Source organism: Dicentrarchus labrax, unplaced genomic scaffold (assembly GCF_905237075.1).
Source record: "Dicentrarchus labrax unplaced genomic scaffold, dlabrax2021, whole genome shotgun sequence".
NCBI lineage: Eukaryota > Metazoa > Chordata > Actinopteri > Moronidae > Dicentrarchus > Dicentrarchus labrax.
This window is the reverse complement of record NW_026136706.1, coordinates 16,374,806-16,400,821: the sequence shown is the minus strand read 5'-3', so window position 1 is coordinate 16,400,821 and position 26,016 is coordinate 16,374,806. Positions and strand designations below refer to the sequence as shown.

At 38.1% G+C, this 26,016-nt stretch overlaps 2 protein-coding genes across 3 annotated transcripts; both read left to right on the top strand.

Moving 5' to 3' along the window:
- Window positions 1-137: 137 nt before the first annotated feature.
- On the top strand, window positions 138-8,552 carry slc15a1a (solute carrier family 15 member 1a). Its single transcript, XM_051404768.1, has 23 exons — window positions 138-287; window positions 544-584; window positions 1,356-1,443; window positions 1,638-1,779; window positions 2,112-2,231; window positions 2,358-2,457; window positions 3,266-3,356; window positions 3,477-3,560; window positions 3,670-3,752; window positions 3,867-3,953; window positions 4,052-4,141; window positions 4,228-4,272; window positions 4,364-4,396; window positions 4,491-4,579; window positions 5,426-5,507; window positions 5,666-5,785; window positions 5,925-6,068; window positions 6,154-6,200; window positions 6,453-6,560; window positions 6,665-6,776; window positions 7,529-7,666; window positions 7,758-7,865; window positions 7,967-8,552. The coding sequence occupies exons 1-23, from the start codon at window positions 281-283 to the stop codon at window positions 8,204-8,206; spliced, it is 2,199 nt and encodes a 732-aa protein (XP_051260728.1). The 5' UTR covers window positions 138-280; the 3' UTR covers window positions 8,207-8,552.
- A 1,772-nt stretch (window positions 8,553-10,324) lies between these two features.
- Window positions 10,325-25,271, top strand: stk24a (serine/threonine kinase 24a (STE20 homolog, yeast)). 2 transcript variants are annotated; one of them, XM_051402638.1, is made up of 11 exons: window positions 10,325-10,849; window positions 15,236-15,466; window positions 17,509-17,565; window positions 17,716-17,824; window positions 18,536-18,693; window positions 20,026-20,211; window positions 20,323-20,468; window positions 20,599-20,731; window positions 20,856-20,924; window positions 21,109-21,245; window positions 22,121-25,271. In XM_051402638.1, exons 1-11 carry the CDS (start codon window positions 10,808-10,810, stop codon window positions 22,152-22,154), a joined length of 1,302 nt encoding a protein of 433 aa, XP_051258598.1. In that variant the 5' UTR covers window positions 10,325-10,807; the 3' UTR covers window positions 22,155-25,271. The 2 variants fall into 2 exon arrangements, with proteins under 2 accessions (XP_051258598.1, XP_051258601.1); XM_051402641.1 differs by lacking the exon at window positions 22,121-25,271 and having other exon boundaries at window positions 21,109-21,249.
- The last annotated feature ends 745 nt before the right edge of the window (window positions 25,272-26,016 follow it).

The window sequence follows — 26,016 nt, the reverse complement described above, 5'->3', positions numbered from 1 at the left end:
CATTTGGTTTAGTTCTTGGGAATTAATACTTTTTATGAGGTGTCAGGTACTGAACATAGCTGACTCCCTATCTCCTATATCTCATGTTCCCACCCATCATAAAAGCAACACAGTCAGCAGTGTGGAAGACACATCGAGGGCTAATAAGAAGCAATATTACGGAAACATTCCCACTCCCACTAGTGAACAGGGAAGGATCAATTATCAGCTGCTCTCTGCAGGAATCTCAAAGGAATATCAAACTGCAGTAGAAAGTAGAAGGCAGCTTCACTCTTACACCATGACAGGTGAGTTTGCAAATATATATTTTTTGAGTGTTTTCATCCAAATCCAGAAAAGCTAATATTCCACAGAAGATGGAAAAAGTTCAAGTACAAGTCAGAACAAAAAAAAAAACTCTTATTTGCTGCCATATTGTTTCTTTAATTCCATACTGAAAGAGATGGAAAAATATACAACATGGAGGCAGGTAGCATGCTGCTGTATTTCTCTCTTTTTATGAAATACAGCTGGTTATTTAACCTAGTTTTATCTTGTGCACAGATAACGAGGATCCCAAGAAAGGGAAGAAGAGCAAAGGGACGGTAAAGTACTTAATTAATTCAACTCACTAGATGTTTATGCAGTTTTCTGTTTTAATTGTTTGCTGAGGCTAAATTATAATCCATAGGACCAAAGCAACCACCTCAAAATGCCATTCACTGTATTAATGCTATAAGTTACTGAATACTTTGCACGACTTAAGTCAAATGAGTACTTGTATTTGACTTGAGTATTTCCATTGTCTGTTATTTTATACTTCAGTTCCACTACATACGGGGTATTTTGTACTTTTTACCCCACTGCATTTATTTTACAGCTGTAGATGTCTTTCAGATTAAGATTTTATATCTATATGTGTATATATATATACACACACACATACTATATCAGTTTATAAAATATTATTTTAATTCACATTTTTCTATTCAGTTTTTTTTATATAGCAGGTTAATAACACATTATAGATAATAATGATGATGATGACTCTAGATGTTAGATCTGTTATGCAGTGTTACAGATTAAACTACCCAAATAGAAGTTAAAATAAGCTCCACCTCAACCAACTGTAACATTAAAATACTTCTTATATGTTAATGAATAAATAATAATGATCTGACAATACAATATGGTACTGACATGGACCATTCTGCATAATGAACACTTTTACTTCTGAAACATAAAGTAGATTTCATTGCCAATACTTTGGTGCTTTTAGTTTCATTGTGGTATTTCTATTTCTTTCATACGTAAATGATCTAAATACTTTCTCCACCACTGCTGAACACTTTGCTGCTGTTTCTTTTATCCATTAGAGTAAAGAGGTGTGTGGTTACCCACTCAGCATCTTCTTCATTGTTGTGAATGAGTTCTGCGAGAGGTTCTCTTACTATGGCATGCGAGGTGAGAATATTTCGTTCCTGAATCTTAACCATATTTTTTCATGTTATATATTTTGTTGTTTAATTTGGATGACTTGTTGGATATTCTATGTGCAACATGACCAAACATTTCAGAGCTGATATTGTGCTGTCTAAGATTGATGATTATATACTGTAAAATAAGAGGAAGCCTTACTTTCCACTGTCTGTCCACAGCTGTCCTGGTGCTGTACTTCAAGTACTTCTTACGGTGGGACAATGACTTGGCCACCTCCATCTATCACACTTTTGTGGCTCTCTGCTACCTGACCCCTATCCTTGGGGCCATCGTGGCTGACTCCTGGCTGGGAAAGTTTAAGTGAGTGGCTGCCTCAAGTTCAGTTGATTTAATGCATGAAGGCTGTATTTAATTCAGTCTTTAAACATAAAGTAGTTTCAAAGGATGACTATCATACAGTGGTGGAAAAGTACATTTACAAAACAAAAGGGCCTAATTGGGGTCCCTTGACCAACAAACACAAAAACAAAGACAAACAGTATTTTTCTGCAGTACTTTTATTCTTAATACTTCAAATACTTTTTACTGATCACTAATATTGCCCTATTTTTACATCGTTGTATTGATATTTCTTCATATGTAAAGGATTTGAAGATTTGACTCTTACTGTCTCTTCCCTCTACCTCTTACAGGACTATCATCTACTTGTCCATTGTGTATGCGATCGGCCAGGTTTTGATGGCGGTCAGTGCAATCCATGACATCACTGACACGGACAGAGACGGGACACCAGACAACATGACCTTTCATGTGTAGGTTTCTATTCTACTACAGAAATAACTGGGTCTAACTCCAGGATGTGGGCTTTTAGCAGGCAGTTTTCATCACATATTTCTACAGTACTCTCTGCTTATACACATCTTCTTCTTCACATTCAGTGCGCTGTCCATGGTGGGTCTCTTCCTCATCGCTCTGGGCACTGGCGGCATCAAACCTTGTGTTGCTGCCTTTGGTGGAGACCAGTTTAGTGACAGTCAGGTTAGAAAATTACCTCATTTCTGCTCCTACCATTTGGCGGTTTAACAAGACTAAGGGTCTACAGCCATGCTAGTGTTTCTGTGAGGCTGTTCTTAGCAGTGAGCTAAATGCTAACATTAGTGTACTGTTATGCTCACAATGACAGGGCAAACATGGCGATGTTTGACAGAGTTCACATTTACAGTGTTCACCATCTTTGTTTAGCATTTTAGAATGCTAACATTTGCTAATTAGAGCCAAACATAAAGTACAGCTTTATAAAGCAAGAAATCTGAGCAATTTCCTCAAGTGATGTCACTTGAGTCAACATTGTTGTTGAAAATGAAAACAAATGTGGCGTGAGCTCACCAGACCATTGTAGACCACTTCTCTGCTCTTGGCTATATTACCCTATACTGTCATAACATACACGAATAAATAACAGAACTGCCAGCACTCCAGGTGCAGTTTGGGTAATGTAGGCGCCTCAACATCTATCGGATAGATTTCACTCAGGATCACAAATCTGAACCTTATGGTGACACTAGAGGAAAAGCTGGTGGATCACCACAGTCATTAGGATTAATCTTCAGGAGACCACAAATACAGTACAAAATATCATGGCAAACCATCAAACACATAATGAGCCATCTCTAGACGTCACTAGCATGGTTAATAAATCTTTTCTACTTTTCTTTATACGTTTCTGTATCATTTAATATCATAAACACAGATATGAATCACTTTGGAATTGGTTACACATCATATTCTGCACTGCTCCACATGCATGCAACATGATTAAAGGTCACTGATTTATTTCTCTGTGCAGGACAAGCAAAGGAGAACTTTCTTCTCTGTATTCTACCTGTGCATCAATGGTGGGAGTCTCCTGTCAACCATTATCACTCCAATCCTCAGAGGTAGATACGAGTAGGACATAAAGTTTTTTACGAACAGTGCCATAAACCTGAGTGCATGTGATAAGTTACTCTGAGTGAAATTTAAATTGTAGTTTGACACTAGTTTGTTTCTATCTACAGCTCAAGAATGTGGCATCTACAGTCAGCAGAAGTGTTACTCTCTGGCCTTTGGTGTCCCCGCAGCATTAATGGTGGTTGCACTTGGTATGTCTAAACCATTTGGTGACTGTGCAATAAATAAAGCAGAAATGTAAAGATTTGGTGCATACACTGTGTGCTGATAATGACGCTGTGCCTGTGATGTCCCTAACAGTGGTGTTTATCGTTGGAAGTGGTATGTACTACAAAGCTGAACCGCAGGGAAATATCATGCTGGATGTGTGTAAATGTATTGGGGTGAGTCTGGTTTACACCATTTGCATCAACACATTCTGCATTAATGTGTAACAACGTAGCTCAAGGCATTTCTAAACTCATGTTTCTCCTTTGCCTTGCTCTTTTGTCAATCAGTTTGCCATTAAAAACCGCTACAGGCACAGAAGCAGTCAATACCCAAAGAAGGAGCACTGGATGGACTGGGCCGAGGACAAATATGAGGTAAGTTGCACTTTATTTAATTTCATGTTTCATTTTTCTAACAAGTTGTTTCGTCAGTGGAATAACAGCAGTTCATATTATGTCTGTCTGTGCTGTAGAAACTCCTCATTGCTCAAATCAAAATGGTGCTGAAGGTCCTCTTTTTATACATCCCACTTCCGATGTTCTGGACCCTGTTTGACCAAAAGGTATGTTAAAGTTACTCCTGCTTTTTACAAGGCAAAATCACTTGTTGGCAGTGAAAACTGTGCTAAACTCTGCATCTCTATTAAAGGGTTCTCGATGGACTCTGCAAGCCACCACTATGGATGGAAACTTTGTAAGTTCGGGGATAGAAACCAAACTTAATTAATATTTTAATTAAAGTAAAGCAATGTGTTTGTGTTCTAACAGTTTTTTTGTTTCTGCAGGGATTACTTGTGATACAGCCTGATCAGATGCAGGTAAGTTGAATATATATATATATTTTTAAGCTTTGGCTGATGTACTGCACTTTATTTGAGAAATTAATCACTGTGCAATTTATGTTTTTGAAAGACTGTCAACCCTATCCTGATCCTGACCCTGGTGCCTATAATGGACAGTCTAATCTACCCTCTGATCCAAAAATGTGGCCTGAACTTTACGTAAGTACTGCTGGAGTTTAGTGAGTAAGCTTTGAGGCCTATGGAGTATCTGTCGGTCTATATATTAAATAACTCCATTATTTAATAACATTTACTTTGATTCAGAGATTTCTTGCTTTCAAAGTTTTAATTTCCAGATGTTTTTGTTCTAGTACAAAAACTCTTCATCTATTTCACAATTCTTCTTTCCCTTTTTTTGCATATTTGATGGATAGTTTGACATTTTTGAAAACTGCGCTTATTTTTGTATTTACATTTATTATTAACATTTTACAGGAGGTTATGTGCTAGACTATTTCTTGGCCGTGAGCAGTCTTGCCCGGGAGTTCTAATAGTCACATACATCCATCTTTACATAGTAATCATCTACATACATGTACTTGTTTAGCCAATAAATCTATGATGATCAATACAGTGATAGCCTTTGGAGGGCTAGTGGTGACACCCTGCAGTTATCTGCCTTGGTTGGAGGCAGATAACTGCAGGGTGTCACCACTAGATGCCACTAAATCCTACACACTGGTCCTTTGATATAGAGCTAGGTGTTTCCCCCCCATTTCCAGTCTGTAAAACTAGCAAAAAGCAAAAAGGCTTCTGCCTGTAGCTTCATATTTAGCATCCAGCCTTGAGAGTGGTGTCAATCTTCTCATCTAAGACAGCAAATAAGAGATTTCCCAAAACGTCACACTATTTCTTTAACTGCTAAACAATGGAGAATAATATGAATGCAAGTGAACAATCAATACAATACAAACATATTTCTGTATACAAATTGAGACATTTGCTGTTGTAATTCGCTCAAATATTGTACAAATCAGTAACAGAACTTAAAATTTAATTCAACAGACCTCTGAAAAGAATGACAGTGGGGATGCTTTTGGCAGCTATAGCTTTTATCTGCGCCGCTGTGGTTCAGATTGAAATTGATGTAAGTAGAAAACAATTATTGTGTTTATATACTTTAAAATGCACAAAGGTTCATGGATTCATTTATGTTAAATACAATTCTATCAATGTATTCTAATACAAGTGGAGCTCATAACAAGGACAAGTGCTCATTTCAACTTTGTACTTTGTACTTTTCAGAAAACATTGCCCACCTTCCCAACGGCCTCCCAGAGTCAGTTGAAATTACTTAACATGGGCAGTAATCCAGTAACAGTTAATCTGCCTGGCAACGATCCTCTGGTACTTTCTCCAGCTCAGGTATGTCCTCACACAATAACACACAACTATCAAGTTGAAAACTCTGTAGAAATCAGCTGCAATCCAAAACACCAGTGATTGTGTACAAATGTTCTTACCCCAGTGATTACACAGCTTTAACAGATCCTTTGTTTTGCAGGCCAGTGAGGAATTCTTCACATTTGAAGCAGGAAATATCAGTGTTTCAATAGCCAGCCCTGCAGTGACGAAAATTATTTCCTTGGAAAAGGAACATCGACAAACACTTCTCATTCCTTCAAACCTCACTGATGAGTGGCAGCTGGTGAGTTAGACGCACAGAATAATGAAAACAAAGACACACAAGTCGCCTTTTAATGGTTAAATTAATCAGCATCTTATTTTCTCAGACTGATGATGTGACTGCCAAGCCAGAACAAGGCAACAATGCAATCCGGTAAATTGAATTACAAATGTTTAAACTGGTAACAAATATACAATTAATTAATCAGCTGAACAGTTAAACTATGAAACTATTTTGATAATCAGTTAATTGTGTTAGTCTTGTATTGGATAAAAATCATGTAGTTGCAGCCCCAGTCTTTATCTGCAGAGTAAATTGTTGAAAATAAGATTACTACTACTACATATGTTTGTATTACTGGCTGTTTTTAAATGTTCTTTTTTTCTCAATACGTACCTGTTTCAGATTTATAAATGGAATGAGTACAACAGTGAACGTATCAACTGTGGCAGCTGACTTTGGACTAATCGAACCATTTTATTATTCCAACTACTCTTTGATAAAAAATGGAAAGTAAGGATTTTTTTCATCTTGACTAATTCAGTGTACACTAGAATCATTATTTCATACAAACAATAATACAGGTTGTTAAACTGATTTTCTTTTCTAATGACCAGGGTCACCTTCACCATAAGTGGTAGTTCACAGTCATGTGAATACAGTCGGGACTTTGGATTTGGAAGTTCATATACCTTTTTTATCCCCAGCACTTTGGACTTTGGACCAAATGTAAGTTTCACTTATTATTTTTAATGTCATGGGTGTGTGAGTTAATGTCTATGTTAAATTTAATTGCAAGATGTGTTGTTTTGGGTTCATTCTGTCTGTGGAAACAGATTATACATTAGGTTTATTTGTGCGTTTAATTAATGTTATTTGCGACTATATTGAAAAGAATTTAAATAGATCTAAAAACATTATTATCAAAGAATAGATGATTAATGAATTGATTCTACAAACAAATATTGTCTGTGTAGCCAAAGCCTGATATATCTTATTCCTCTGTGTGAACCGTAATGTCCTAAAAATACACCAGTGAGCTACATCGTTGCACATCATCCTTCACTACAATGAACATGGACCCACCCTGGGTCCATAAATATTTACTAACTGCACTCACCGCAGCTGAAAATAGTCCCCCAAAAATGCACTTTTTACCTCTGTTTGAGTGATGTTTATTAAAACCACAGCTGTGTTAGGAAGGTTTAAACATTTATATATATAAAAACTGAAACTATGTTTTTGTTAAATGTACATCTTAAGAATGGGCTTGGGGCTGAGTGCTACAGACATGTTTGGGATTAATGCATTGTTGGTTTTTCATGCAGTTTTTTTGACTGTAAATAGAGATTGAACCACCCTTTTACTTCTATGTACAAATAGATAATGTGTTTAAATATTGTCATCTGTCAAAAATTTCTTTACCTTCTTTTGAGTCACAATGTCCTAAACTGAACTGTAATTATCTCTATTTATTTCAGTGTCAGGAGTCTATTACTGTAGCAGAAGACATCAAGCCCAACTCGGCTCACATGGCTCTCCAGATCCCACAGTACTTCTTCATAACTGCTGGTGAAGTGATGTTTTCTGTTACTGGTCTGGAGTTCTCCTACTCACAGGTAAAACTGTTATAACACACATCTCCACACTATAATGCAATGTTTGTTTTGGGCTTTATTCAATTTTGTGTCTTTCTTTTGTGTCCTCAAGGCACCTAATAACATGAAAGCAGTGCTGCAAGCAGGCTGGTTGTTTACTGTTGCTATCGGCAACTTCATTGTACTAATTGTGGCTGAGCTTGCAAAGCTCCCCGAACAGGTAAAGAAAAAAGCAAGCACATGGCATTGCAGTGACAGTGAGACGTGATGATGATGCATTAATACCATGTTTGTACCTTTGTCTCTCCTCCTCTTCCAAAGTGGGCAGAGTACATCCTCTTTGCCTCTCTCTTGATTGCGGTGTGTTTCATCTTCTCCATTATGGCGTACTTCTACACCTACATCGACCCTGCAGAAATTGAGGCCCAGTTCAAAAAGAAGCTTAATGCAGATGACGAGGATGACAAAAGCAAGCTACAGAAGACAGAGGTTGAGATGGTCAGGAAAGACTCAAATAAATCTCACGATGAAGATGATCCAGCCAAACAGACCAAAATGTGAACAGCTTAAAAGCAGATTAGATATCCACAATGCTTTTATATCTGATGTTTAACATCGATGCAAGGTAGAATTGTCGTATTGTCTATTGGTGTGTGTCTGTTTTAAATATTTTATATTCTAATACCCAAATGACTATAGTGAATAAGGCACACTAAGTTCCTAACATTATATTCAATACAACAAATTCATATAATGTAAGCTATTGTATTACTGTATAAGAACAGCAGATGGATGCTAATATTTCCTAACATTTACATATCATTTGATGTAATTGCTCTTTTTTATGTTTAAGTTATGTTCAAGTAAGCAATACAAATAAATCCTGTTTGTGTGTTTTTCATTCACAGTCCTGGTCTTGAGATTTTTTTGCCAAAAAAAACATTTAACATGTAACACTTGTTCAGAGGAACTCTCCCAACCTGATATCGAAGCTTTAGTTTAAGTAAAGTAATGCAAGACTGACCAGTGTTGTTTTTTGCAATGAATATATTTGTGCTGAATGTCCTATTATGTGACAAAAAGGAAAACACTGCAGCCTGTCAGCTTGTCAGTTGAGTTGTGAGCTCCCAAACTGGCCAAATACAAATGGTTTTCATTGTTTGAGTGTTAAAGTTTATTCTTCACCTTAGAAATCTTAGTTTGACAAAATAATCTTAATGTAGACTTTTTTTTTTATCTTTCAACTGCATGTTCCCACAGAGTTTTGATGATGATTTTCCAAAAACTTAGTGTAGTTTATGTTGACTATTCCAAACCAGATTTTTATTATTAGGGTCTTTGTAATGCTGCACTAAAAACATCAATGAATCATAATCTTTCTCCTTGTCTTTTTCACAGCAGACATTTTTACGTGTGGTGTTACTAATAAAATGAACAACTGCTCTGCTCTATTAAACAGAAGCAGACTATACACAGAATTTTCCTGCTGTGGCATGTTAGAATGTTTTCTATGAATAAGTCTAAAATGTATCTGCGATGACAAGAACTTGATCTGTGATACTAACTTATACTAAAATGTAAATTGACTACTGGAGATCAGTCAAGATAGCTCACCTGTCATGCTGATTTAACGTTGCTAGGGGGTTTGGGGCCTTGAGTATGTACCCTGTTACCTTTAAACTGTCATTAAGTACACTGCTCACTGTACACATTTAACATTTCAGTTTTATTATATGCCCAAAGACCCAGAAAACAACCAGTACTCTGAGTCAAGGTGAAATTGAAAAGTGTTTAATCTGGGGTGCCCTGATATCTCTCCTGGTAGAGCTGCAGGCGCCCCACATCCGACCTGTGGCCCTTTGCTGTATGTCACCCTCTCTCTCTCTCTCTCTCTCTCTCTCTCTCTCTCTCTCTCTCTCCCTCTCTCTCTCCCCTTTCCTGTCTATCTTCACTGTACGTATATATGTGCAGGTTAATGACAATATATATGTGTGTATAAAATCAGGATCCAAGAAAAAGGTAACTGTAATCAATTAACGTGGCTTCTTGTGAAAAAAATCTTTAACTGGGAGGAAATTTCAGCATTATTTCATCTTTAGAGCAGAAAAAGGAACATCACAGTGAAAATAGTCTATAGGCTAGTGCCTGAATTTGCTTAATGAAAATATTTTTTCCCCTTTAAAATTACATTCAGCAGAGTTTTTACTTAAAAAGTAACTTTTTGTGATTATTGCTGAAACGTTTACTGTGCCCAAACAGTAGTACACGAGAGAGATAATCTGTGAAAAATGCAGGTTCTTCTGGCTCCTCCTAGTGCTCCTAATAGTATTTGCAAGAATCCAACGGGCCTGAAAACAACCAATCAGATTTTTACAAATGCCATTAGGAGCACCAGGAGGAGCAGGAGAAACCTGAGGAACCTGTTCTTTTCACAGTTTCACCAAATATTTAAAAAAATATATATATGTTTTTATAAAGAAATTACCTACTGCAGCTTTAAGATAAACTTCGGATTGATTTCGTGCTTTAGTGGTGCATATTTTATTACCACAACCCACAACAGTGTGAAACTGCCACCTGTGAGGACTTCCTGTCTCTTCTGCTGTGACGCGTTTTCGATTTACGAGTGACGACATACGCACCGTCTCCTCTTCTAAATTCTGATTGGTCGCCCGGGAAATGAAAATGACATTAACCAAGATGGCGCCCGGCGACAGAGAAAAGTGATGAGAGAATAGAACAACAAGAGACACAACTAAATAACAGTGTGCATGTATCTACCCAGTGCGACTATTTCAGACCAGACCTCTGTATCATCACCGGGAAACTGTTAAGCACGCGTTGAGAGACCACGTTGGTCTACAGAGATATAATTATTCAGCTAACTGTTTGCTAACTAGCTGCTAAAGTAGCTAGCGGAGCTAACGCTCGCTAACTGCGGAAGGCGAGTGAGGAGCAGGCAGCCCGAAGCCGACAAGTCAAACGGATTCATTGTTTTTTAAATCAAGCGACCGTTTGATACGCGAACTGCCCTCACAGAGTTTGCAGCACGGACGAGGGCATCCAAACCAGGGGTCGGTCGGGGAATAGTTACGGTACCCGTCTTGATAAAGACAGCAGAAAGAAGACGAGGAAAGGCGTCATCTTTGCCGAGCTGACGCCATGGCTCACTCCCCGATTCAGAGCGGACTGCCGGGGATTCAGGTGAATAAAATGTGTTTGCTGTGTTATTAGCTGACCTACCGACTTACTAACTATCGGGGGCATGTTCGTGTCGTTCGGAGCCACCCGACATTTTACTTCGCGTTTCCTCTTTACCTTCAGCTCGGAAGTTAAAGTATCATGGCTGTAGATAACTTTATCTGCAGGAACAGTGTGCCATTATCACGTTAAGCACCTTCGTCTGTGCTTTCCACTGATAAATGCACCAAAGTCTAGTAGTTATTGGGAGTAAGACTATGCTCTGGTTGTGTCTTTTTGTTGTCAAATCTAACGTGTAGTTACTGGATGATTGACGAGCTGTCAAGTTACAGATAGGCTCTTTATTCTGCCTGAGCTGGCTGCTACTGTGTAAACCGCATTAACCGGAGACTGAAAATGCCCATCACAATTTCCTAGAGTATGAAGTTGACGTATCCAAGTTGGTATTTTGTCAGTGCCCATTGTTATGTGTTGATCAACAGGGCAAAAACAGGAGATATTTAGTTTATTTTATGGTATGTAAGACAAGGATAAGCAGAAAATTGCCTCTAAGAAGCTGGAAACATTAAATGCAACAACAGTCATCAAAATAGTTTGCCAATTTTTCTCTGATCAACTACTCGATCAATTGACTTATTGTTTCAGCTCTAATAATTTCTAAGACCTGACCTGATATTCTACATGCAGTATTATATATTTCCCCCTTTCAGTGGTTGACTTGTCCTGAGCCCTTTTTGTAATTTGTACTTTGACACAGTAGTCCACTTATCACACCTATTCGTTTCGACTAAGGCTGCAGCTAACGCCTATTTTCATTACTAGTCAATCTGGTGATTGTTTTGTTGATCAGTCAAAATAATAAGAAAGCCAGTGTCAATTAAAATTGCTGCTAAAGATAAGCTCCATTTTTGATTAATTTGGCAAATCCATGGGTTTATAAAATCAAAGATTCCCATCAGAATTTAAGGTGAAGTCTTTAAATTGTTCATTTAATCCAACCAACACTAAAGAGCCCAACGGTATTCAGTCGACTGTGGTAAAAATAAATAAATAATAGGCAAAATAAAACCAAAAAAAGCAGCCAGTCTTCAGATATGAGAAGCCAGAGAATTTTTTTGCACGATAAATTAATTAAATGTTTCATTGATTATGAAATTGTTGTCATTTATTATCGGTGGATGAGCCTTGATGCTAATTGTTTCAGCACTAATTACATCAGATTGCACGTTCACCCATCAGTGCTTTACAATCTTAACATATTTAGTTTACTAGAAAACAGTTGCTGATTAATATTCTGTCGATTGACTTATTGATTATTGATGGTTTCAGCTCTAGTTTTGACACCACAGCTTTCAGATAGTAGTTCAAGCATTTTATCATTGTAGGGTAATTGTATTTGTATGGCCCACCAATGACATAGTAGCTTGCATAATTGTTTCTAAAGTTAAAGTATTTTTTCAGTTGAGCCAGCCACTAGGCCTGTCTGAAATATTGGTATAAAGTAGGCCAGACTACAGTCGATGTAAGAAAGACATAACCAAGACATGCATGCATCATTCCATTGATTGCACACATTAGTACTCTCTTCATTAGCATATGCACAGACAAATAAAATGAACCTGAGCCCACAGGCTACTCTGCAGAGGAGTATGGGGAGTCTGGCAGTGAGCCTTCAACCCTGAGGGTGTGGTGCGTGGATGACACTAGACTACACAGTTGTGTGGTGCAGATGGGGAAGCATCAAACACATGCTTTTTAGAGCGAGGTTCAGGCAGCTTTAGTTGTCGCAGTAAACTTGCTGACTGTGGATATGGCAAGTACATTCCCATCATGTGTAGTCTGTGGTCGCAGCGCCCTTGTTGTTTTTCCCATTGTTTTTACACTGGTCAGCCTCGACATTATAATTTTCACCTGGATGACTGACCACACCAGTGTTATGATAGTATTTTGGTTGTGTTGTTTCTACTCTGCTTTATTCTTCACCGCTCTTTGTCTTTGTTGTAAACTCCCTTTGCGATCAAATTCAGCAGCCCCCTCTTTGCCAATTTTTCAAAGTGCAGCTGCTCCATCTCCCCGTCCATATAGTTTGACCACCATGCATTAGCACTTTTACAGGAAACTATTCTCTGGGGGGCAATAAAGCAATATGCTGTGTGAGCCGAAGATCATCGTCTTAGGGCAGGGTTACCTGGTAAATTAAGCATTGGGCTTAATTGCTTTGGTTCTTTATTATAATAGCTATTGCAAAAATATAACTAGTTGAATTTAAATGTTCAGTTTAGCTTTATAATATACAGTGTAATGCTTTAATAAAAGGCAGTAAAAAAAGTATTTTTACACTATTTTTGTCATGGAAATTATGAACACTACTCAGGTGGTTTAGGCTAATGATTGCTGTGCATGAAGGGAAATTGAACTGACCATCTTAAAGACCATTATTCCCTCCCCGGTGCTCCATAGGGAAATTAGCCATTTAGTTCAGTCAATAAGTCAGGGTGTAGCCCTTCAGTTTCTTTTTAGCCTTTTGTGGTGGAGGTCATTAAACCTCAGGTATGTCTTTGTCACTCTGTCTCAGGATTTAAGTGTTACTCAAAACCACAATATTTGATCTGAAAATATTAAACAGTTGGTCTGCATGCAGAGGTCGATGCCAGCATGAAGTACACATTTTGTACGGGGCTGTTTGTTTGTCAAGAAATGAATGTAGGGATAAAATTAAAGTCTTGCATTTGCATAAGTCCTATGCTGCTGTATGGGATCTCTGGCTGTTGTGAATTATACCTATTGCTTGTTAAGTTATACAGAATTTGATAAAATTGTTGGTTTTGGGTTATGTATTTTTTTCTTAGTATGCCATGCTGATTTTTCTAGAGAAACAGCAGAGGACTGATAACATCTAGCCTAAGCAGCTGAGCTGTATATAGCAAGGTAGTGAAGTCTCAAGCCTATCCTCAAGATCGGTATCACAGTCCATCAAGGCATATTATAATCGATTAGTATTGGCTTTTGATAGTAAATAAAAGTTTTTCTGGTTTCATTTATCCTATATTGAACACCAGTTATTCCAGCTGTCATCTGGGTGACAGGTGCTCTGTTAACACTAGAAGCTTTCATTATTGTACTGTATTGTGAGACAGTGAACCGTGAAGTGGTTGAAACTAAATTAGCAGCCTGCAGTAGCAGTGCAGATGATAATATCCACAAAGACATTTGCATTTTGTTCATGCAGAATGAAAAGAGGTCTTAACCCTGTAAAAACTTTTATTTATAAAGGTTTGTGCACTGCTTCACAATATGGTAAAAAACATATATTGAGATTATTTTGACAGACATTGCGATTAGCGTACAAGTATTATTTTACAAATTGATGTTCACAAAAAAAAAAAAAAAACAAGCTTTGTAGACCAGGGCATCGCTGCAGCACTACAGTACTTCATTATAATGCTTTTTTTTTTTGGGTCACATTTGACCTTTGGGGGGAGGATGGTGAGGTAAGCCTGCTTCGTCGTACGAAGAAGCCCGCAATTTTTGGTTGCGTTTTTCTGTCCATTTGGCTGTGTACAATGCGAGAGAAAATCACGTGCAATCATCAAACGTATAGCTATAAGACAACCACGTGTAAACGCAACTAGCCTTGATTGGAAAACATCACGCCTATCATAAGAATTTCAGATACTTCGAGTGAACAGTTTACAGGTTATTCAAGTATTTATAGAATTTAGATAATTTAGAATAATTATCTTACATCGATGCCACATAAACTGATTATTTTCTGATTCATGGCACTTTTTTCATTATTTTTTAATGCGTTCTGCGGAGAAGGGAGACTGGTATTGGTCACAGTTTGGAATGAAAGGGAGAAAACAGGATAGAGTAACACGGCGGATATCGCTCATATTGCTCATATCACTCGGCCTATTTTGTTTTTTTTGACGACGTAGTTAAGGCGGCAGGCGTGTGTTGCTAAGGCAGGAGCCTTAGCTGCAAAGTGCTGCGGGAAACCCTGTGATAATGACAATAGTCGTTATTTGCAGGCCTAATGGTGAGGCTCAGGTTAAAGATTTTTAAAATCCCAATTGTTTTGAATGATCGTGAATCAAATTCACAGGCTGAAAGTTCATTGATTATTGGCTCTTAAATTACTACTTGGAGTGTATGACAATCCTAGATGTATCACTGTTTGATATTATAAAGCCTGTCAGAGATGGCTGTGTTGCTCCTATGTTCATGTATGGAACTGTGTAACAGCAGTTCAAAAATCTGTAATTTGTGAATTTGAATAATTAATAAAGGTGAATCAGAATTTAGCCCGTCAGTTTCCTGTTTCTATGTTACTAAAAATTAACTCTGTTCTCTCTCTCTCTCTTTTTCCATTCTTCTGTTAAACAGAATTTCAGAGCGAATCCAGAGGAGCTTTTTACCAAGCTGGACAGGATAGGAAAAGGCTCTTTTGGTGAAGTTTTTAAAGGCATCGACATTCGGACTCAGAAAGTAGTGGCCATTAAAATTATTGATCTGGAAGAAGCGGAAGATGACATAGAAGACATTCAACAGGAAATCACAGTTCTCAGCCAGTGTGACAGTCCCTTTATCACCAAGTATTATGGATCCTATCTGAAGGTAAGCTCCTCAGGAAAAATCAATTTGTAATAGTCCATGCTCAACACAATGCATATATCAGTAGTGTGTTCCTGCAAGCAAGTGTTCACAATGTAGGTCAATAAATAATGCATATGGGCAATGGAACAAGTATTGCCTGTGTAATATTGCACAGATTGTTGTTGAACAACTAGAAATAGGGCAACATTGCAGTAGTATATAGCTTGTGGGCTTTTAACAGTGCAATCTGTAAGTATTTGAACATTGACATATGTTTTGTTATTTTTGCTCTGCACTCTAGCAGATTGCATTTAAAATAAAACGATGATTATGAGGTCAAATTGCTGACTTTTAGCTTCAATATCAGGGTGTTCACATTCATCTGGTGTGAATGTCAACACCCATAAAGCTAAAAGTCAGCTCTTTAACATCACAGTTTCTGTTTCATGTCAGATTCAATGTGCAAAAGTACAAAGCCCAAACAACAGCCTTCTCTGTATATAACCCAAGCCAAAAGCCAAAGTCTCTGGTGTTTTTGTCATCTGTAATGGATATATTGACAGCATCACTTAGTTGCAAACCATATTTTGTAACTTTAGTAGATTTTCAGGCATGTTACATGTGATGGTGCTTAGAGTGCCTCGCACAGCATTTACTATGCTACTTAACAGCAGTAAGGAGAGAAGTGGTGCTCCATTAACTCAAGTTATGCTGCTGGCTGAAGGAGAAAATTAAGGCTTATTTGTGTGTAGAATGTAAGCATAGTATTTGTGCTGTGTTTATGTATGCATTTACATGTGTTACAAAACTTTAAAGTAGGAGTGTGAAGTTCCCTTTTTATTATTTGTTTTCTGTCGATTTAGTTAAATGTAGTTCCTGTAAAAAGAACTGGGAACTCGAAGGGAGTTGTTGGGGACAAGAGGTAACAAGATAGGGACAGGTACATGCTGGTGTTCTTAAAACAACTGGAAGGTAGTTACTGTAGTTTGTCCAGCTTACCAACACAGCAGCAGTTGCAGCAGCAGCACACCTAATGGAGGCTGTTAAGGTACTTTAAAACCATTGCCACAATTTGTGCCAAAATTGGACTTCTTTGAGTCGTAACTCAGTCAAATCTAATCATGATACACATATTTTCACATTATGTATATTTCAAATGTCTGTTGCAAATAAACATCCATATATCCAAACAGAGCTGGTTTTGCGGGCCTGGGTAACATTGATGTCTGTCTGTCTAGGGCAGCAGCAGCAGCAGATACTGAGTACATTTGCATTACATTACATCTTAAGGTGTCTGTGCTCCTGGAAATCACAATGCACAAACTCAGATGACAAATCTAAAGTTGTAGTGACATTCTGGTTGTCTGGCTGAGCTACCGTCACAGATAATGTTTCATTTATTAATTTGAAAATATTGCACTTGTGCAGGAAACAGGTGCCATCCAAGCTTTCTGAGAACAACTGGATCAGACAGCTGAAATGTTTCTAGTGTTTCAGACAAGTGCAGGATTTACTCCAACCGAAGTCAGTCTGTAGAAGAGCGGATATGCCAAGGCTTATATCTTGCTATACAATCTCTCCCAATCAGTCAGTGAGTCATTAAAGACATAATTGTCTAAGTTAATAATTAATTGTAAACTCCTTATTGTCATATTACGAAACAAATGTCTGTTTCTCTAACAGATTAGACATAGACACGTTAGCCAGGCCACTTGCCTCAATCAGTGCAATTTCAGCCATTTACAATACAGTTGCTCCACTGTGTTGCTATGTATATATTATATCCACTTGTCACCATAGTAGAAAATATTTTTGGGCCATGTAGCATTAAATAAGAAGCGTGAGAGAAATGATTATATGTCATGTCAGCAATGGGGTTAGTATCTCAGCAGCCTTTAGCCCTCTCCAAAACAACTGAAGTGAATTGGAATTGCTAAGCTGTACTGTACTGTGTATTATTATTATTTTTTTTAATGGACAAATAAGTATTGACTGTTACTCTCTTTGTAATAATTATCACAACTTTGAACACTATCTGACTGAATTGTTTATTTTTCTTTCAGGGTACAAAATTATGGATTATTATGGAATATTTGGGTGGAGGATCAGCCTTGGATTTGGTAAGTGTATTTCTAAGTAAAGTAAATGAACAGTTTAAATTGCAGGCCCTTATGACAGTTCTCTGTTGTGTAAAACAGTGTAAAGTCTGTGCCATCTTTCACAATGAATCCCAAAGTCACCTGTATGTTCTAATTTATCCGTTCTTCTAGTTGGAGCCAGGTGCCCTGGATGAAACACAGATTGCCACAATTCTGAGAGAGATCCTGAAAGGGCTCGAGTATCTGCACTCTGAAAAGAAAATCCACAGAGATATCAAAGGTAAGACACGCTGTGACCCTGTTTTAACAACAGGCTTGTAAATGAATTAATCTTGAGAACATGTTTTCTTGTTAATAATGCCAAAGTCAGACCTTCATAATTGGTGTCTGTGTTTACCAGCTGTTGAGGGAAGTCAACAGCTTCAGTGATTCCTTTAATATGTCACATTTCACACTCGAGTGTACATTTTGTTCAGATCTGTAATCTATAATGTCTCTGTCCTTTACGATGTTAGGAATAATCTTTGTGTCAAAATAGTGATGGGTGACAGAGGAGCCTATTTTATTTGTTGATATTCATAGTACTAAAGCATGCATATGTTGCAGTGGAAAGAGCAGTGCAAACAATGGCTTTATACACCTATTTTTTCTGTAATGTGTCCTAGTTCCTGTAGAAAAACAATGTGTGGGTGCTGTGTACTGATCAGAGTGCTCTTGCCACTTCCCCTGTCCTGGGTCTTTATCATGCAAATGAGAACACTTAAAAGGCTATTAGAAACCTGATTATTGCTTTATCAGGTCCAACAGAGATCTTCAATTCCAGAAACCAGGTTACTGCCAGAAACTGGGAACAATCATATTACTAAAGTGGTTGAGACATAGTATTGTCCGTACCTTTTTTGCGGATTATTCATTTAAGCACTGGATGTTTTAAAGATGCTGTATGAGCTGTATTTGATGTATCTCATATTTTTGTCCCTCTTGCTTCCAGCTGCCAACGTGTTGCTGTCCGAACAAGGCGATGTAAAGCTGGCAGACTTCGGAGTTGCGGGCCAGCTGACAGATACCCAGATAAAAAGGAACACATTTGTTGGTACTCCTTTCTGGATGGCACCTGAAGTCATAAAGCAATCTGCTTATGATTCAAAGGTCAGAATTATCCCAACTTTTATTGTTATCACAGCAAGGTTTAGTGTTGGAAAGCAGCTTTGTGTTATATCACGAGGTCCCAAAGAATTTTATAGTTTTTGGGAGAAAATGCTTTAAGTGATATCAATAAATTGCTAAAGACTTTTTTAAATGTAAATAAAGGTCATCTGGTAGCCATTTTGTACCAAAACAGTAAGCACACTTTACTGCACATGTACCATTGCACAGCAGCAAACAGTGAGAGCATAAAGGCAAATGTAACAGGCGTATTATTTGGTGAGACAAAGAAAGGCCAGAACGATTTTTGGCAGTGGCCTCAAAATGTCATGGGTGTTAGACAGTATACTATTCAGAGTGAACACAGTGACGGGTGTCAAACCTGCTTTGGTGACTCAGTGTCTCTCGTAGGGTGGAAAATGTCATGTTGCAGTTGTATAAAAATCACTTTACCGACTTCCTGTGGTAAAAGAAAAACAAAGTGAGCAGGTGAGTGAGAGTGAGCCTACAGAGAGAAGGAAAACTTTGCTGAATTTGGTTATTATGAAGTGTAAATAACTGAAGTGCATGTAACTACAGTTACAGAACATAATAATAAAGAACATCAACAAAATAATATCTAGATATGATAAAGATACAATACATACTGTAAGTGCATATATAATACGCATGCTCACTATTCATATAATTCCTCTTCATTCTTCATTTACTCTGTAGAGAAGGAGAAATGTGTATATACTAATACAGGCTAAAGCACAATTTGACATAAAGTTTGCTTGAACAGTGAAATATGGATGTATGAAGTAAACCACATAACAGCTGTTTTATATGAAAAGGTCAAGCGCAGGGTGAATGTGAGTCAGTTGACACATGTCCATGTGTGTATCCTGTATGAAAGGGGAATCATTGACCTCAGGCAAACCCAAGTGAAACATAACCAAAGCTTTGTCGACAGTTAGCGTCAGTATAAATTAAATATTGGTTAAGAACATTGTGCCCAAATGATCTGTATCTTTTTCTCTTTCTTTTCATTGCTCTGTCAACCGCTGTGTGTTTGTTTTTTGTCTGGAGTTTTTAAGCACTTTTCAAGACGGGTCTAGACTAGAAATGACCAAGTGCATATTTTTGGGACATCCACGACATGAGTCACTGTGGCTTTTCAACACAACCACAATGTCACTGTGTTCAGTTTGCAGAGCTTCCTCAAATACACCCTTGCTGCCTACGTCAGCCATGTTATTTCACACAGCGTTGTGCCAGTGCGGTATTTGTGTGTGAGTTTCTGCTGCTTTGATGACAGGATCTTTTTTTGTCCCAAATATCTTTGTTTTATAGGCAGACATCTGGTCATTAGGAATAACTGCAATAGAACTGGCTAAAGGAGAGCCTCCCCACTCTGAGCTTCATCCGATGAAGGTCTTATTCCTCATCCCAAAGAACAATCCACCAACACTGGAAGGAAACTACAGTAAACCACTTAAAGAATTTGTTGAAGCCTGTTTAAATAAGGAGCCTAGCTTTGTAAGTTTAAAATACTCTTGTTCATACTGTTTTGATAATGCACAGTTCAGAAAGAAAGACAGCTACGCTTTTAATATTCACTGTTAAGTTTGTTTTGTGTGTTTTCCTTAGAGGCCAACTGCCAAAGAGCTGTTAAAACATAAGTATATTGTAAGGCATGCCAAAAAGACATCCTATCTGACAGAGCTGATTGACAGATACAAGAGGTGGAAATCAGAGCAGTCTCGGGATGAATCCAGCTCTGATGAATCTGATGAGTAAGTTATCTGCACCGTCACCATGCACTTCACTGGGGTGGGGAGAAGACATGGTGAATTTACACTCTGAAGCTAAATCTAGCAACTGTGGGTACACTGATGATTTTCCTAAAATCCTGTGTCACTGTAGGGAGCCAGATGGCCAGGCATCTGGAGGAAATGATGCCAGCAATGATGACTGGATCTTCAACACCATCAGGGAGAAGGACCTAAAAAAGTTTCAGAATGGGGCAGCACAGCCCGCTGAGCTTGAAAGGAAACAGGTGAGAGCGTGTGCCATTATAGAGGGGAAAAGTAATAAATGAGCAGTTGAGCACCTCACGTTGGTGAGGCAAAGTGTGTCTCTCAGATTTCCCTTTTCACCTTGAAATCATCCTTTTTTTCTAGGTGCAGGAGAGTCCAAAGAGGCCTTTGTCACAAAGCTTATCAACAATCTTTTCTCCATTGTTTACTGAGGTAAGGGCATTATCAAGTTACCCCCAAATTAAAACAATCATGACTGAATAGATGATTAAAAATGAAACATTATAAAACTATTGTAGAGCAGAATTAAATCTGCTGAATTAATTTTGATATTCATTTTAGAGATTTCTCTACTACTGAACTATTTAGGATAATCTAAAAACTGTCATTGTTGCAGTTGAAAGAAAAGGGTGAGACAAGTAATGGCAAGCCAGAGGCTGCAGAGGAGCTGCGGGAGGCCATTTTCCTGGCAGAAGAAACGCACCCAGGGATCTGTGACTCCTTGGTAGCTGAACTAGTGCAGAGACTTCAGAGGTAATGTGGGTCACTTCTCAATATATTCTTATAATGTATTTCCTGTTGGAAGCTGGTTCTTTGGGCAGAACATTAGACAGTTAGGATCAAACCATACTGTCAATGGGGTTAACCAATGGGCTTCCAGGTATGGAGAGAGAGGCATTGGTCTAGTGAAAGAAATACCTTGACAGCATTAAGCAGATTGCATTGTTTGCAGATAGGATTGCAGATAGGGAAATCATAAACTTCACAGGAACTTGGTTATAAACCCAAGTATTGGAGCAATTAAAGTTTTGATCTGATGGCATCTCAAGATCAAAGGTTAATTAATTAATGAGTCACCAATGTTATTACAGTGTACTCTGAAGCCAACATGATATGAATGTTTGTACCAAATTACAAAAAGCATCCAGCAGATTTTGAGATATTTCACTCCAACCACAAATGTCAACCTTGTGTCATGCATCCTCTGAGCCACTAGCTTGGCTAAAAATGTGGTACAGATAAGCGTGGTCCTCAGAGGATCAATTGTAATAACATTGTTGATCCCTATACTACTTTTTATATAGCCATGCTGCCTGCAGGTCAAGCTTTCCCCTTGTCCACAGCACAACTTAGACTGATAAGTCTGACCATGTAGAACTGAGCCTAACAAACTGAGTCCCAGAGGTTCTTATATTGCCATTGTGCAGAATATAAACCGTCCTGATTTAGGTTACATGGACTTTACTCAGGACAAGCTATGTAATGACCCACTAATAGCAGGAATTGTACAATGGTTATCCATTTTTCATCCATTCAGCAGCTGGTTGGTGTGTAATGGTACAGTGACTAGAGTGACTGAAGGCCTGTCCGTAGGATTTTAACTTTTTTTTTTTTCTTTTGTTTGTCAGGTTTTCTGTGCCACATGCAGCTGCCACTCAGTGAGAGGAGCCACATCCAGCTCCGCTCTAATTTTCCACCCTGGTGGCAGCAGTCAGACCTTTACTCTGACCTCCACAGCCGGGATGAAGTCTCCCAGGAAGGTCTCCATCACTCATTTGCCTGAAGCAAATCCTGGCCTACTTTTAATGTTTATATGCTAGCACACCACCAGTGGGCCCTATTCAGGACAGTCAGTGGCCAGCCACTTAACTGCCACCATGACTGCCACCTGCTGTAAGATGTCCCTTCTCAATACCTCCTTCACAACTGTTTTTGTTTTAAGGGTGGAGTTAGCTATCTTTCTGCAAGGACTCTTGAGTTTCTGGTTTTGGTGAGTTTGTGGCTTTTTCACAAAGGTCTACACTCAGCATCCTTTTCGGAACAAAAAACCTTGCCTAATTAATTGTGTGCATGTGTGTGTGGCTGTGCGAGATACCCTGTGAAATGTGCGGTGAAGAGTGACGAGTGGGTTGAAAGCGTTATATTGAAAACTCAGGTATCCTGCTTTAAGTGGATTGGGTCCTCTGGGAGATGGAAAGAGCTCTATAGGGTGGTTGTACAGACTTGTAAATAAGCTCATTTCTACAGATTCATGAAAAAATAATGGAGCGTTTGTAATGGAACCACTGTGTACAAATGGCCAAATGCAAACTGTAGATAATGGTTGTGAGGTAAATATTTTGAAAGACTAAAATGGCCATACATGAGATTGCCTTGCCTTTCTACTTGTTCTTTTGTATATCGGTCTTTGATTTCTCCAGTTGTAAAACTTTTTGAGTACTCATCCAGTGAATGAAAATGGCTGCCCTCTATCATGTTTTACTATTGATTTATTATACAGTTCTTAATTCTCTTTAACTTTTTGGTTTCACACTCTATGCTGTGGCTGTAACAATGTTAGAGAATGTAAAAAAAAAGAAAAAAGAAAAGGAAAAAAAAAAAAGGCTGGATCACTGAAGCCCCAACCAGTTTTAAACACTGGATGCTCTGTTGCCAGCCCAAATTCCACAAGGCCTCGAGTCCTGTTGGTTTGTTGGACTTTGCCTCATCCCTTTTTTTTCTCCCCGTGTGTTTTTGACTGGTTAGATAAACTGAGGTTGCGTCCGTTCATTCCATTAACAGGGCAGTGCCATCATCTAGTTTCTAAATCAGCAGACTCTGATAGTCTTCCTAGGAGCTGCAGTGGTACTATCTATCTCCTCAGCGTACCGACAGCTTTAATTGCACTTCAAGTATTAATGCCTTTGACTATAAACAAAGTAGCCATAAAACAGTAGCACGAGACTTACAGTATTTTACAGGTATGCTATCTGGGACAAGAAAAAAAGTCCCCCTGAAGTCTCAGCTTGGACTCTTGAGTTGGTCATGCAGTGTTAATACTCGCCTGGCTGTATATCTCCATTGGGACTTGTGAGAGGTTTTTCAGTTGTACAGTAAATGCATAGAGACGTAGACTTCTCACACAGTAGACGACACTGCTCTCAGATGTACATATTAACGTAAAGCCAGGAGGTGTTCGGAGACCAGCGGCACTGCTACTACTTCCGACTGTAGTTTAAAAGGAATGTGCATGATAGTATAACAGTATAACGCCTATTGGTTGACCTGAGCGGTGTGTGTTGTAGCACACTGCTACAGGACTGGAGGAATGTGGAGTCCTGAACAGAGTTGAATCAGCCTTAGAGTATTTGTGATGAATGGGATGAAATAGTATCAGCTTTAAAATGTTAGATCAAATGTTTTTGTTGTAATCCCCCCCCCCCATCAGCTCACCAATTCACACGTTATATGTTTGTTTAAAGACACACAAAACCCGAAATGTAAAACGGCATTTTACAGCAAGTTTATGTGCCAGAGTATTTTTTTGGGGGGGGCTGGGACCAGTAATTTCCTAGAGTCTCCGCTGGTTGCCTGGCAGCTGGTCCCCATTTGTACAACGGCACTGATCCTCTAACGCAGTGGTTCTCAACCTGGGGTCCTTGAGAGGGCTTTAGGGGGTCCCCAGAAAAATGGGGAAGGTTTTAATTTCACTATTGTTTGATTTACTAGAAGTCCGCCCAATAAGAGGATGTATAAGAAGGATTATTCTGTTCACTGGTTTCACACTCTTACTGTTATCTACCAAACTGCAGTATTGGATAGTATTATGGAGTCACTAAATCTTGTCAGACAGGGATCCCTAAAATTGCAGATTATCAAATACGGGACCAGTAACTTCCTAGCCTGATTTCTATCCATTTAGGGGTCTCCGACATCAAAAAGGATGAGAACCACTGCTCTAATGCAACAGCTAGCTAGTTGGTTAGGTTAACTCTCTGCCAGAAAGCAAATACACATGTTTCCAAAAATGTGAAAACTATTCTCTTAATTTGCTCATTTATAATTTAAATGGAACATTCCCTCCCCAATTTCTCTCCAAATACTTCCGATGTTTTCTTTTCTACTTGGTAATTGTGGTTTAAACATTTAACATGTTCAAATGAATAAGAAGAAACTGGTTGACCAAATCAAGAAAAAGGTACCAGACTCAATGATTTCCATTCTCACTGTTTTGCTTTGTGTTTTCTGCTCTTTTGTGAAACATGACTCAGCTCACTATTCAAATTTAAACTTATGTGAAATGTGCCATGTAAGCCCTCCATCCAAAACGGAGACAAATTCATCACAATTTGCACCTTTTACATGGTCTACTGTGGCTCTTTCTCTTTTTATGTATTGCACTTTGCATTTATTTTGGTTTTTAAAAAAGTGGTACTTTAAAAAGACTACAATATTACAACCAGTTTTATTTTATTTTCCCCCCCTTTGTGTGTTGTATGGCAATAAAGCAGTGTGGTCACCAGGAGTCCTTTCTTAGCACAAGTAGGCATATATATTCTATTAAACTATTTTTATAACCCAAAAGAGCAGTATTATGTAATAGAGGGAGTAAAGGTTTGCTTCTGTGATGTGTTAAAGTTTCAGTAAACACTGGATAGCAATCACTTCAAATTTCATTTTGTGTGACTTTGCTGACAGTATAGTCCAGTATACATATTTGCTAATTCAGAGCAGTGCTGTTGGATTTATTGAAAGTTGTCAAATGATTAAGGAAAAAATAAAAATCCAGTACAAATTTGATGAACAGTTTTGCCATTGTTTGACCGAGTCTCAAGTCTTCTGCACCAGAACAATTTAAGTGCATACGTACATCAGCCTAGTGTGTCTAGAAAATATAACCATTCTTTCATGTTATGGTACTGTATTATAGTCTATTAAATGAAAATTATTAATTTGTTGTTGTAAGATTTAGTCAAGGCACCCTTTTAAGAATTCAGGTAACTTCACGCTGTTTATTGGATGAGCGCAGTAAAACTATTCCAAGAGTTATATTTTCTTAGTTGGATTAAATAAATGGCACCAAAGAACGCAATAATGTGAATCTCGACAATTTAAGACATAATTGTGACATTTGCCCACTCCTGAAAAAGCTGCCTAAATCACAGAATGTATAGCATTTTTTCTTTAAAACCATCAATCTGAATTTGTGTTTTATATTTCTCTTTTTTTTTAAATTTATGTTTTTCTGAGGTTCTAAGACAATTGTGAAACAAGTTCCATTTTGTAGCTGTACTGGAGCCTTTTGATCATGTCATGGTCTTCATCTACAGATGAATTTGCCCAGTTGTCATGGAGTTGTAGATGTTTTATTCTTGGCTTAATAGCTGACTTCTACAATACTGTGACGACTACACTCTGACTCCACCTGCTGATGAGGAGCATGTGATATGATTAAAAACTTCAGAACATAAATGGACCTTGTGGTGAGAGTATGTCCAGATTAAATCAGGTTTTTAAAGAGGGAAATCAAACCAAATAGTATAAA

What these genes read in the sequence shown, in the direction of transcription:
- slc15a1a (XM_051404768.1), top strand. An exon ending in ACCAGTTTAGTGACAGTCAG is followed by an intron (nt 2,458 to 3,265) that starts GTTAGAAAATTA and finishes TTCTCTGTGCAG; the next exon opens with GACAAGCAAAGGAGAACTTT. An exon ending in TATCACTCCAATCCTCAGAG is followed by an intron (nt 3,357 to 3,476) that starts GTAGATACGAGT and finishes TTCTATCTACAG; the next exon opens with CTCAAGAATGTGGCATCTAC.
- stk24a (XM_051402638.1), top strand. Translation starts at nt 10,808, where the DNA reads ATGGCTCACTCCCCGATTCAGAGCGGACTGCCGGGGATTCAG. An exon ending in GCGGACTGCCGGGGATTCAG is followed by an intron (nt 10,850 to 15,235) that starts GTGAATAAAATG and finishes TCTGTTAAACAG; the next exon opens with AATTTCAGAGCGAATCCAGA. An exon ending in AATCCACAGAGATATCAAAG is followed by an intron (nt 17,825 to 18,535) that starts GTAAGACACGCT and finishes TCTTGCTTCCAG; the next exon opens with CTGCCAACGTGTTGCTGTCC.